Consider the following 12505-nt stretch of genomic DNA (forward strand, 5'->3'; position numbering starts at 1 on the left):
ACCAAAATCCTATACAACTGTAATATGACCTACCTATTCTTGTACTTAGTACCCCATCCGATAAAGGAAAGCATGTTGTTTGCCTTCTTGACCACTCTGTTGACCTGTGTTGCCACTTCCATGGAATAATAGACCTGAACACCCAGATCTCTCTGTACACCAATTTCCCCCAGGACTTTTCCATTTACTGTACAGCTCGCTCAGCCATTTCCAACGTGAGCAGGTTGGTGATAGTGGGGCGTTAGGACCATGCGGACGCTCCTGCCTCCAGTACCAATGTTGCTGAGACTGGCAGCTCCTGGGCAATGGGTAGAGCGGTACCGAGAGGTCCTAGTGCCCGGCCCGAAGACAGCGTCCACCTGCAGCCCCGGGGACAAGCCGTGCAACGAGAGGATGTCTGCAACCTGGGGCTGCGTGCCGTTGGGAGGAAGTGGGCGTGGGGGCAATAAAGAGGAGCCGTTCTACCCCTTAGCGGGGCTACTGTTTTAAAACCAGTAGATGCAGCCTCCATAGCCGATCAGCTTGCACATTCTGGGACGGGGCGTTTGAAATGCAGCAGCTATAACAGGATCCATCCGCATAGTGTCTTATGGGGGGGGGGGGGGGGGTGTAATGTGCCATTTAGATTAGAGACATTCACCAGCCTGCCAGCCCCCACCAGCACCGCGCAGGGTGTCTGCAATCCAGGGCTGAACAGCAGCAGGACAGGCGCTACAGAGAGAGAGAGAGAGAGAGTCAGTGCAGAACAGGAAACCCCAATCTGTCGCTACTGCTGCTGCTATTAGTAACCGTGCTGCTTGCTGCTTCATCGTCAGCCTGACTTCCTCTCTCTCTCTCTCCCCCTTTCTCTGTCTGTCTGTGTGTAAGGGAGAATACACACTGCCATTTCTCCTTCCTGTGGATCAGGGGGATCACCCCAGAGACACCAAACTGATGCTGCCGTTTGTGACTTCCCCGGCAGATCTAAAGGCTGAGCAATGGATTTTACTGGCTGGGAAATAATTTCGGAATCACAGGGCTGGAGAGCAGAAAGTGGAGACTGCCTGTTTCTTAAAGGCTTTTCTTTTTGGTCTGTAGAGTGAGCGTGTGGCTTTTGTTTTTTTTTCGTGTGATTTTTGATTTCTCTCTCTCTAGCACCATCTCTCAGTTTTTTTTAAAAAAGAATAACACGGACTGTCACCCGCTGCTCAATCCTGGATAGTGTGAAGTTCAACGTGTTGAAACATTTTGCCGGCTCCAGGATGGGGAATGCAGCCGGGGGGATGGATATGTCCCCGGGGAAAGAGATCAGGTGCCAGCAGTCGCCTGCCCCCAAGCAGCCCATGCCGGTTAACGAAGGGGAGCTGGAAGAGAGATTCTCCCATGTGCTGGTGAGTACAACACACACTCACTCACACAGACACAAGTAGAGTTGCAGGCTTGCCCGGGATCCTCTGCTTCCCGGGAGATGCATTTGGGAGGATTTAAAGGTTTTCCTTTTCTTTGGCCGTTTTGCCTCTTTGTTCCCTCAGGGATGTTAGCCACCCGGGCTGTATTTGGGGAGAATGGGGGGAGCTACTCGACAAGGTGAGACAGTGGAGATGGGTCAAGTGGAAATCTTCAGGACTGCATCTGACCATAGTTGGCGGTCTTTACACAATGCTCACCTGGGCCAGGGAAAGGGCTTGTAAGTCTCTGAAAAACCAGATGGATTTGCATTCCGAACCTGAACTGCTTTATGGGGAGAGGTGAAGGAGACTTGAACCCACTGTTGGATAAATTTAAACATCATTCCTGCTGTACTTCCATGTATGCAGACTCCAATGAACTGCAAGGTGATCTATAATCTTGGACTTATTACTGTAAAGACTGGTGTATGTCGGACACATGGATGTGAACCCAAAGCCTAAGCCTGGGTGACACACCTGTTGAACTATGTTCAAATGTTGAGTATGTTAGAAGCATTTTTAAACTAGAACATGCCACCATCCCCAATCCCAAGTTTATAATGAAATCTAGTTTGATTAAGTGACTCCATTTAGTGTCTACACAGTCAGTGCTCCTAACAGAGACCTGGCCAGTTCCAATTGCTCTTTTACAGTATTCACAGGAGACCTATAAGTGTAAACGCTGTTCACCAGTTTTAAAACAGCCTGCAATGTTTGTATTAGTTCTTCAGTGGCTGTATGTGGGATCCATGTGCTCCTGTTGAATCTGCCAGTCAAACCTTACCCCAACTACCTGTCCCACTTAACTGCTGTGGTATCATTTAAGGTCAGTCAGATACAATCTAAAAAGCATTTGTCATTACAATAGTGGGAAAGGTGAGAAGACGAAAGCAAGTTAAGCAGCCACTTTCCTGGCAGATGTTTCTTGGGCAGTAGTGTTTTTTCATTACATTGAATGATATATTTATCTACAGGACTGACACTCTTACATGTGTAGACATAATCCACGATAATGACTTCCATGCTCTGTCTGACACAGTCCATTTACAGTGATCATAATTGAGACACAAACTCATTCTAGTGGATAAATCCAGTGCTCAAAGATCTTGTGGCTAAATTGTCTAAGTTCTGTCTTTAAGCTGTGGTCACTGTATAGACATGAATTTGAATACCACTGTGGTGAAATAGCCCAGAGGAGAAGAATAATAATTGCTGTTTTGACTACTTGCTGACATGTAATCTGACCCTTTTAAGTTGTTTAATTCAAGTTATCAATTTTTAAAGCATTGGATTTTCAATTAGCTGGGTTATTTACAATGTTTGATGCAAATTATAAAGTGATTATAATCTAATAGTGAGAAATGCACTGAATTATCAAATTCAGACCGTATCACTGTTTAAAATCTATCAAACAAGTTTCTCATCAGCTAAAATGTGTCTTTCTCTTATATTATCCTGTCAGCAAAGTCCAAGTGTGTTCTGTTCTAATGTGTTGAAGATTCTAGCTCTCAGTTTGCTAAACACTAGATACAGTATGAAGAGGTTTGAAGGTATCCATGTCAAGGCAATTGTGGCTGTGAAGCAGGAAATGCTAATTCTGTCATAGGCGGAGGCATTTTTTTTATCGACTTTACTTGGCCATAGTATGTACCTGTACACACTAAAAATGTCTGTATACGTTTGTCTAATACCTAAACCAATGACCTTGTCAGGGAACAAATCATTATCAATGGTGATTGTTGCGGCCTATCATGGCATTAAGATTAACTGTGGCATGATGGTTTTCTGTTGCATAATTCAAATAACATGATATTAAGATGTGGTCAAAGTAATTATAGCAAGCATGGGCATATGACCACTTTGACCCTAATGATTGCTGTCAATACAAAAGAGGCTGGGAAATCTGGGTACCAAAGGCATGGATTTCCCACAGCTTATTGTAACTTCCACTCAGCAGCCCTGGTTCAATAACTAATATCTACTCAGCATTATCCACCATCCACTGAGGAAGCCTTACATTTGTTTAGCACCTTTTTTTGCCCCAGTATCATCAAACATGGGAGTTGGAGCAACAGAACCTCATTCAGCCCTCAGACCTGTTTTGCTATTCAATTAGATCACGCCTGATCTAACTGTGGTCTCAACTTCCTTTTCCTGTTCACCTCTCAACTTCCTTGTCCAACTTAATCTTGAACAAATTCAATAACATGCCCTCCAATACTCTCTGGAGAAGAGAATCTCACAGACTAATGATCCAGTGAGTGGTAAACTTTCTCCTCATTTCCATCTTAAAAGACCTCAAAATGTTTCACAGGCAGACACTTAAAGCTTGTTCGCTTTCCTAGATAAGCATAGCAGTAACTTTCGCACCAGTTTCCACTCAGCAAGTACTAATTCCTGAGAAAATCCTGTAGTCTAACAATGATGCTTAGTTGCAGCGGTGGGAATGATTGATATTAAAGTTCAAACTGGTATTATCATAGTGTTACAGTATAATTTACTAGAAGTTAGGAACTACTGAAATTTTATGTTTCGTTCTGGCTTTGTAAGTGATTAAAGCGTTTAACTTCCAGCTATTGTAATTCTCTCGTCCCAACAGAAACACTTTGACCAAAGTGGACAAGAAAGTACTAGTTTGTTTCCACTGCCACTCTTTGAGTAGCCTATCCCTTGCAGTATCTACTGTTCCCTGAGTCAGAATGTCGACAGGCCTTGCTTTTACATTTTAATCTGGTTCTGTGTTAAATCAGCTTCTAGGACATCTTGTCTTGAGTCAACTCACTCTTCACTGATTTCACTCGTGTTCTCTCTGTTCCTGCTCAGTCTCGTTCATGGTATGGCTGACATTGAGAAACCAATAATGAATAGGGTAGTGTCACCATCGTAGGGAGTTTCTGCAACGATGGAAAATAAGGACTTCCTTCTCTCTAAATGTTGCTGAACCTGAGTTCTGAGGTATATTTGGGCTGCTTGCATTGACTGCAGTGTTAACCTCTGCTGTGCATTTCCTCCCTGCTATCACTTGTTTGCCTTTTAAAAACTTTGCTGTGACACAAGGATTTGGAGGAGCAGCGAAGGTCTTGTATTTTGATGGTGCACAGAGTTGGTAAAGGGTCCATCATCTCAGGCTCTTTAATGAGCCTCTTTAAGAGGTTTGTACTGGAGCACAATTTTACCTGTAACAGTGACTGTGCTTCAAAAATGGCCTCTTTGGCTGAGAATGTTTTTAAGCAAAGATAGATTTTTGATCAGTACAGGAATTAAGGATTATGGTGAGTGGGAGTGTAATTCGAGCTGAGTCCATAAAAAAGATCAGCCACGATCTTATTGAATGGCAGCGCAAGTCGGATGGCTCCTATTTCATATGTTTTTACTATGTTCTTATGAATGCTCAAACATTTTAATATTTTCTGGCGGCCCTCAAGAGCACCTGTGCATTTTCTCAGGGTTTAAAAATTAATTTATATAATATGTGTGTCACTGGTCGGGCCAGCATTAATTCTTCGTCCCTAATTGTCCAGAGGGCAGGTCCTAGTCAACCATATTGCTGTGGATCACCTATAGGCCATATCAGTTAAGGATAGCAGATTTTCTTCCCTGTAGAAAATTAGGGAACTTCCTAATGGGTTTTTAATGACAATCAACAGTAGTTACATGATTGCCAGTAGACGAACCTCTTAAAAAAACTTTAGATTCTTATTGAATTCAAATTTTACAGTGAGATTCGAACCCATGTCCCCAAAACATTAGACTGGGTTTTTGAAGAATTAGTCCGGTGCCACTACCTTCCTCACTGAGGTTATAGGCTTCTTCACAAATACTTTGAAAGTGACTGTTTTAGGTGTACAATTACAACTACAAATATTTGCACCTATCGTTAGGAAGGGCCTGCTCTGCTAATGCATGGCTTCATCCTGCGGCCTGTGTACAGCTGGCACTGTTACACATTTCATTCTGGCTTGGCACAGCCTGTAAAAAAAAGTAACAACTAATTGTCAGTTTTCAATTTCACGCTAGGATGGGGAAAGGATAAAACCCAAATATGAACTCAGAAATATCCTTATGGGGGCAATTAATGGAGTAAGGATCTAAATGGATTCACTGGTCACTTTTCTCCTCTGAGGGAGCTTTGCTGTTTGCAAATGGTTCATGGTATTTACCAATACCTAGACATTGTCGGACCTTTGAAAGCACCTTATTACTCATATAGCTCCTTGTGATGTCCTAAGATTATGAAAAGACATATAGATGTAAGCTCTTTCTTATTCGAGACAACTTAGCAATGGTGGCTATGTAAAAACCCAACTGGTTTATTGTTGACCTTCAAGAAGGAACCCTATTCTCGTTATGCAGTCTGTTCTATATTTGACTTCAGCCCCACACAGCCATAAAGTTAACTGGCCTTTTAAATGAGCAAGTCATTCTTTGAATGAATAAAAGTCTCTGAGTGCTTCTGGTGTACATTCTGGACATGGATTACAGTGGTTCCTCTGTAAGGGAAAACTTCTCACCAGTAACAACCACACCCAATGAATATTTTTCAAAAGAATTGTATTGGATATTATTATAAGATAATAATTCAACCCAGGGATTGAAATAATAACAGAAATAAACTGCTTGAAATACGCAGCAAGTCCCATGGATGAAGACAAGACAAGGTTATGGTTTTAGGTCGGAATCTTAACCTAATTTATCCTTCTTCGGATTTGAGAGGCTTCCATTGATCTTGTGCTTTTTTTTTCAGATCCAGACTGACTTCTGTATTAGGTTTGGTGTTGGGGTTATTCTGTGCAGAGGTTTCCCTTGAAACAAGGTTGTGTGATATTGTCTTTGGGAGATTTATTGGGAAGTTAACATAAACAGTGACCTTAAATTGCAAGTGGCACTTGGAAGATAGAAGCTGAACAGATCACTAGGCCTTATGTAGGTCCAGGCACTTTTATGTTCTTGTAACTATCCTGGAGCTCAGAAATCTAACTGGTAATTTGCTTTCTGCCATTTAAGTGTGTCAACTGCTGTTAGTGCTTTTTTCAAAAGAATTAAAGACATCAAAGATTATTGAGAAATAATCTGTTGTCCTTGAGCAATTTGTAGAGCTGCATATGTAAATATATATATATACAAATAGCTCATCCTCTGCCTGTTTCCTTTAATTATCTCATTCTCTAATTGTTTCATCTCTTGATGTGTAGATCAGACTAGATAGGTAGCAGAAACCTGGTGGATGCTGAATGTGTGACATTGAGCTGTAATTGAAGTGCAGATTGCACTGCAGAGTTCGGCAGCTTGGAACCACATAAGACTAATAATAAATGTGTCAATTTGTGCTGAAGTGGCCCTGTGGAGTTTAATGTGTTGAAGCCAGTCACCTCTCAGGAACGTATCATGGGACTGCGAAAATGTGCGTGGTTGTGTTACACAACTTAGTTTCACAAGGGTGCAGGTGCTCCCGGCAGACACCAGGCAGCGGGTGGTGTTTGGCGTTTTCTTGTGTGCGTGAAATTGTTGGGATGTTCCCTGACTGCTAGGACTGCTGATCTGGACAATCGCAGTCATCGAAATATATGTCATACATGTAACTATTGCATGTTGAAGTAATGTGGAAGGAGATTTTAAGGACAGTGAAACTTCTAACCACACATCACTTACTGATTGTGAATAAAAAGTTTGAAAGCCATTAATAGATTCTGTAGACAAGCATATACGATAAGAGCAGATTCATGCTGTGTCATTTAATTTTCTCTTTACATGCTTCATTTCTTAGTATTCCAATTTTAACAAGCAGTGAAACAAAACAACCTCCTCTGACTGAAGAGCATTGTTATATCTTTATGAATTGGGCATTTCTCAGTGTTAAAATCGAACACATGGCACTTTTTTTTCCCTTTGGCTTGGTCTCCGTGCCAACTTGCATCTGATTCCAAGGTTTCTTCCAGAGTTGCTGCAGCATTGAGTAAATGAGATGCAGGCCCCACACCATGAGCACCACTATGCAGGCACGTTTTGACCTGCAGGAATAGGAAAAACAACTTGATTGAGTTGTAGGCCAATGGGCACAGCACTAAACCCTGCCTTTATCAACATTGGGTGCACAAGTAGGTCTCGATTGGCAACTCAGCCACAAGGACAGCAAGTTCACAGAGAGTCAGAAGTGAAAGGGGAGGTAGCTTTTGGACCTTAGTCAAAGTAGCACTTGCTGAGTGTCCTAGGTTCCATTTCCATGGCTTAGGGTAGATGTCTCACCTGCTAGATTGACTTAGTGTTAGCGTTGGTAGCCATACTTGTAATTGTACGTGCAGAATTCTTTATGTTGAGTTGTCTGCCTGGAGGTAGGTCTGGACCATAACTCTCATTTCTTTGCTGTGGGCTGAACAAGGAAACAGGTCCTGAATTCACCCCTGTCTGAAGGTGAATAAAACCCTGTGATGTTGTCACCAATCTGATGGTACACTGGCCATCCATCCAACTGAGTTAACCAGCCTCCTGTGGAATCTGAGATGGTCAAACAGATACATTTTTATATTATGTTGCAGGCAGGAGCTGTAGATAGCACAGTTGGTTCTGCTATAATGCGTGCTTCTTCAACATGAATTGGCTATACGCGATTGGAGAATTTAGTCCGTTGTTTGTAGAATGTAAACTTTCCTTATCTGTATTGGCTATAATGCGATTCCGGCCCCATTAATTTAAATGGTATGGCTATTGCACGATTTTCTTACACTGCAAGATCGCATGAAAACGGAACTATCATGTTATATCAGAAACAAATGTAATAATAAATACTTCGATTTCTTTTCATTACCCCCTGCTTTTGACAATGACATGTGTTGGCAGGATTTTCAAATGTTAAGTCATTTGGTCATGTGTTGAATACATCTTCGTCAGCTATTAAGACCTGAATTGACACTTCAGCTTCAGCTCCGAGGTCTGAAACAGGGCGCTCCAATTGTCTCACAAGATCTCCCAGTATAAAGACCCTGATACTGTAATCCTGATATTCAGGCAGTAGTACTGTCACATCTGAGTTAGAAGACTATGGATTCCATTTCTGCACTTCAGATGTTGGCTAAAATTTAGCTTGGCACATGAGTGCCATGCTGAAGAGTGCTACACTATCAGAGGTGCTGTCTTTTCATTAAATTATTACACTAAGACGTTATCTTCCCCCTCAGGTATTGAAAAAATAACTAGAATGTATGGTTAAAATTTATCCTTCAATCCAGATCTAAAGCTAGACTTTCTGGTCATTATCATTTGGCTTTAAGTGGGACTGAGCACATTGCAAGTGACTACAGTCAGACATTTTGGGGCAGCATGGGGGCTCAGTGGTTCACAATGCTATCTCACAGTGCCAGGGACCTAGGTTTGATTCCTGCCTCAGGCAACTGTCTGTGTGGAGTTTGCACATTCTCCCTGTGTCTGCGTGGTTTTCCACTGGGTGGTTCAATTTTCTCCCAAAACTGTGCAGTTTATATGGCTTGGCCATGTTATATTGCCCCATAGTGTCCAGCGATGTGCAATGCAGGGTTACAGGGGTGGGATGAGTCTGGGAGGGATGTTTGTCAGAGGGTTGGTGTGCATCGGATGGGGCCAAATGGCTTGCCTCCACACTGAAGTGATTCTATGACTTCGGGATATCTTGAGGACATGAAAAACACTAGATAAAGTGGAGTCATTGTCCATGCTGTGTCATGCCTTTCAGAAACTTTGGGGGCTTGAGGAACACTAGCCATTATTTCAACAATTGTTTAGTATAATATTTTTGTATTAGGTGTGGACTTAAATATGCGTTTATGTGTAGTGGAAAACTATGGAGGAGGCAGTATTAAGTTACACAGAGTAATTCTGATGTGACTGAGCTAGGTATATAAGGATTGAACAAATACTGAAATTGCTTGAAAAACTCAGCAGGTCTGGCAGCATCTGTGGAGAATCAAACAGAGTTCATGTTCTGGATCTACTGACCTCTCTGTTTTTGTTTATTTCAGATCTCCAACATCTGCAGTTCTTTGTTTGCATTAATTTATAAGAAGGTTAATTTTGAAGATCAAAATAAACGACAGTCCAAAAGATACTGGAGTATTTCAAGTGAATGTCATTGATGTAGACTGTTTGTTTTGACAGAATGTTACAACAAGTGAAAAAATAAATTTTAGCACAAGATACTTCACTATATAATGACTTCTAAGTTGAGAGTGCGAATGGAATGACACATCTAACTGCTGGCAACATCTGCTGTCCTCTGGTTTTTAGATTGGTCTTGAACATGTCTGTGATATGTTTCTGGGACGTGTACACTGAGAGTGGATTAGTTTCAGGCTTTCAAGAAGGAATTGGAGAAACTTCCTGTTAACTTTCTTCAAGTTGTAGTGGCTATTTGGGTTAATGAGGGCAAACTATATCAGCCATCAGAAACTTGCTCCATTTGCCTTTGGGGATCAGAGAGGAAATTCTCATAGTTGTTTGTTCTTTCTTTCCTTTGCAGTTCATCTTTTATTTCTGCTTTTCCTGCAATCCATGTGAGACTTAAGTTGGGGTGTTCATGGTATACAGGAAGTCATCTTCCCATTGGTGCTGAAGGTGGGACGTTCTGTGGGAGAGATGAGGTGGAGTGGGATAGAGAATATACTTTGGGAGGGTAGGTAGAATGGGACAGGGAAGATACTGTGGGAGAGGGAGGTGGTATGGGACAGGAAAAATACTGTGGGAGAGGGGAGCTGAAATGGGTGAGGGAAGACACTGTGGTGGGGGGGGAGGAATTGGAATGGGAAAGGAAAGATACGGGCAGAGAGAGCTGGATTGGGAGAGGCAAGATACTGTGGGAAAGGAAAGATACTGTGGGGAAGGGAGGTCAGCTGAGAGAGAGGCAATAGTGTGGGAGAAGGGAGGTGGAGTGAGAGAGGGGAAATAGTGGGGGAGAAGGGAGGTGGGGTATGAGAGGGGAAATAGTGTGGGAGAAGGTTGGTGGGGTTCGAGAGGAGAAATAGTGGGGGAGAAGGGAGGTGGGGTGAGAGAGGGGAGATAATGGGGGAGAAGGGAGGGGGGGCGAGAGAGGGAAAATAGTGTGGGAGAAGGGGGGGCGAGAGAGGGGAAATAGTGTGGGAGAAGGGAGGCGGGGTTTAAGAGGGGAAATAGTGGGGGAGAAGGGAGGTGGGGTGCCAGAGGGGAAATAGTGGGCGAGAAAGGAGGTGGAGTGAGAGAGGGGAGACAGTTGGGGGGGAAGGGTGGTGGGGATTGAGAGGGGAAATAGTGGGGGAGAAGGGAAGTGGGGTCAGAGAGGAGAAATAGTGGGGGAGAACGGAGGAGAGAGGTGAGAGAGGGGAAATAGTGGGGGAGAAGGGAGGCAGGGTGAGAGAGGGGAAATAGTGTAGGAGAAAGGAGGTGGGGTGAGAGAGGGGAAATAGTGGGGGAGAAGGGAGGTGGGGTATGAGAGGGGAAATAGTGTGGGAGAAAGGAGGCGGAATGAGAGAAGGGAAATAGTGTGGGAGAAGGGAGGCGGTGGGAGAGAGGGGATATAGTGTGGAGAGAAGGGAGGTGGGGTTTGAGAGGGGAAATAGTGTGGGAGAATGGAGGCAGAATGAGAGAGGGGAAATAGTGGGGGAGAAGGGAGGTGAGGTGAGAGAAGAGAAATAGTGTCGGAGAAAGGAGGCGGGGTGAGTAACGTGAAATAGTGGGGGAGAAGGGAGGTAGGGTGAGAGAGGAGAAATACTGAGGGAGAAGGGAGGTGGAGTTTGAGAGGGGAAATAGTGTGGGAGAAGGGAGGCGGGATGAGAGAGGGAAAATAGTGGGGGAGAAGGAGGTGGGGTTCGAGAGGGGAAATAGTGAGGGAGAAGGGAGGTGGAGTGAGAGAGGGGAATAGGGGAAATTGATTGGTCGGGGGAAAGCTGATGTAGCAGGGTACATTGGTTAATTTCTATACTCAGCTAATGGAGCAATGTTATGCAGAATTATGTTCCAAGTCTGAGTATATTTTGGCATCAGTTAATTTCTCCACATATTGCAATTAAAGCAATAGTCTCTCTTGGGCCTAGTACAGTAAGGTAGCAAACTGTTTAAGAGTCAGAAAGTCCTGAAGCACTGAGACAGGCCCTTTGGCCCAAACTGGTCCATGCCGACCAAATTGTCCATCCACGCTAACCCCATGTCCCTGCACTTGGCCTATATCCTTCCAAACCTTTCCTATCCATATATTTGTCCACATGCCTTTTAATTGTTGTTAATGTACCCCCTTCAATCACTTCCACTGGCATCTCATTCCATATGCATACTACCCTCTGTATAAAAGCGTTGTCCCTCAGATTCTCTTTTGTTCTTTCCCGTCTAACCTTAAACTGATGCCCTTTAGTCCTTGATTCCCCAACCCTGGGGAAAGGACTGAGTGCATCACCCTATCTATGCCTCTCATGGTCTTTCACATTTCTATAAGATCCCCACTCAGTTTCCTATGCTTTAAAGAAAAATTTCCTAGCTTATCCAACCTTTTCCTATAGCTCAGACTGTTGAGTCCTGGCAACATCCTTGTAAATTTCTTCTGCACTCTTTCTAGTTTAATCATACTGTCCTACAGTATGCTATGCCTTTCAGAAAATCTACATTTGCAGTTAGATTGTATTTGGACAATGAGGTTGAATAGGCCATTGTTAACAAGGGATAGTCAAATTTACTCATGATTTGGAGATGCCGGTGTTGGACTGGGGTGTACGAAGTTAAAAATCACACAACACCAGGTTATAGTCCAACAGGTTTAATTGGAAGCACACTAGCTTTCGGAGCATCGCTCCTTCATCAGGTGATAGTCACTCCGAAAGCTAGTGTGCTTTCAATTAAACCTGTTGGCCTATAACCTGGTGTTGTGTGATTTTCAAATTTACTCGTTATTGTTTACACGTTGCCATTGAAAGACTTGCTTGCAGTTACTGAATGATTCCTGGTTTGTAGAACGCTAGTGCAAAACAGACTGTCGACTCTTGAAGTAATTTGAAAGTTCTGAATGTGTGAGAACAATGATGTAGAAGTAAAACAACAAAATGTCACCAAAATGAAGCAGGACCTTAACATGGCTGGATACAGTGTCCTCA

The 12505-nt window shown here is 43.2% G+C and overlaps 1 protein-coding gene across 4 annotated transcripts in view; it reads left to right on the plus strand.

The window, feature by feature from the left end:
- Nucleotides 1-647: 647 nt before the first annotated feature.
- The window catches only part of LOC132831037 (formin-like protein 1), a 273471-nt gene continuing 261613 nt past the window's right edge, over nt 648-12505 (plus strand). For all 4 annotated transcript variants that reach the window (XM_060849081.1, XM_060849083.1, XM_060849082.1 and 1 more), the window contains exon 1: nt 648-1370. In XM_060849081.1, coding sequence (XP_060705064.1) covers nt 1242-1370 — 129 coding nt within the window. In that variant the 5' untranslated portion in view covers nt 648-1241. The remainder of the gene's footprint in view (nt 1371-12505) is intronic.

Source organism: Hemiscyllium ocellatum, chromosome 32 (assembly GCF_020745735.1).
Source record: "Hemiscyllium ocellatum isolate sHemOce1 chromosome 32, sHemOce1.pat.X.cur, whole genome shotgun sequence".
NCBI lineage: Eukaryota > Metazoa > Chordata > Chondrichthyes > Orectolobiformes > Hemiscylliidae > Hemiscyllium > Hemiscyllium ocellatum.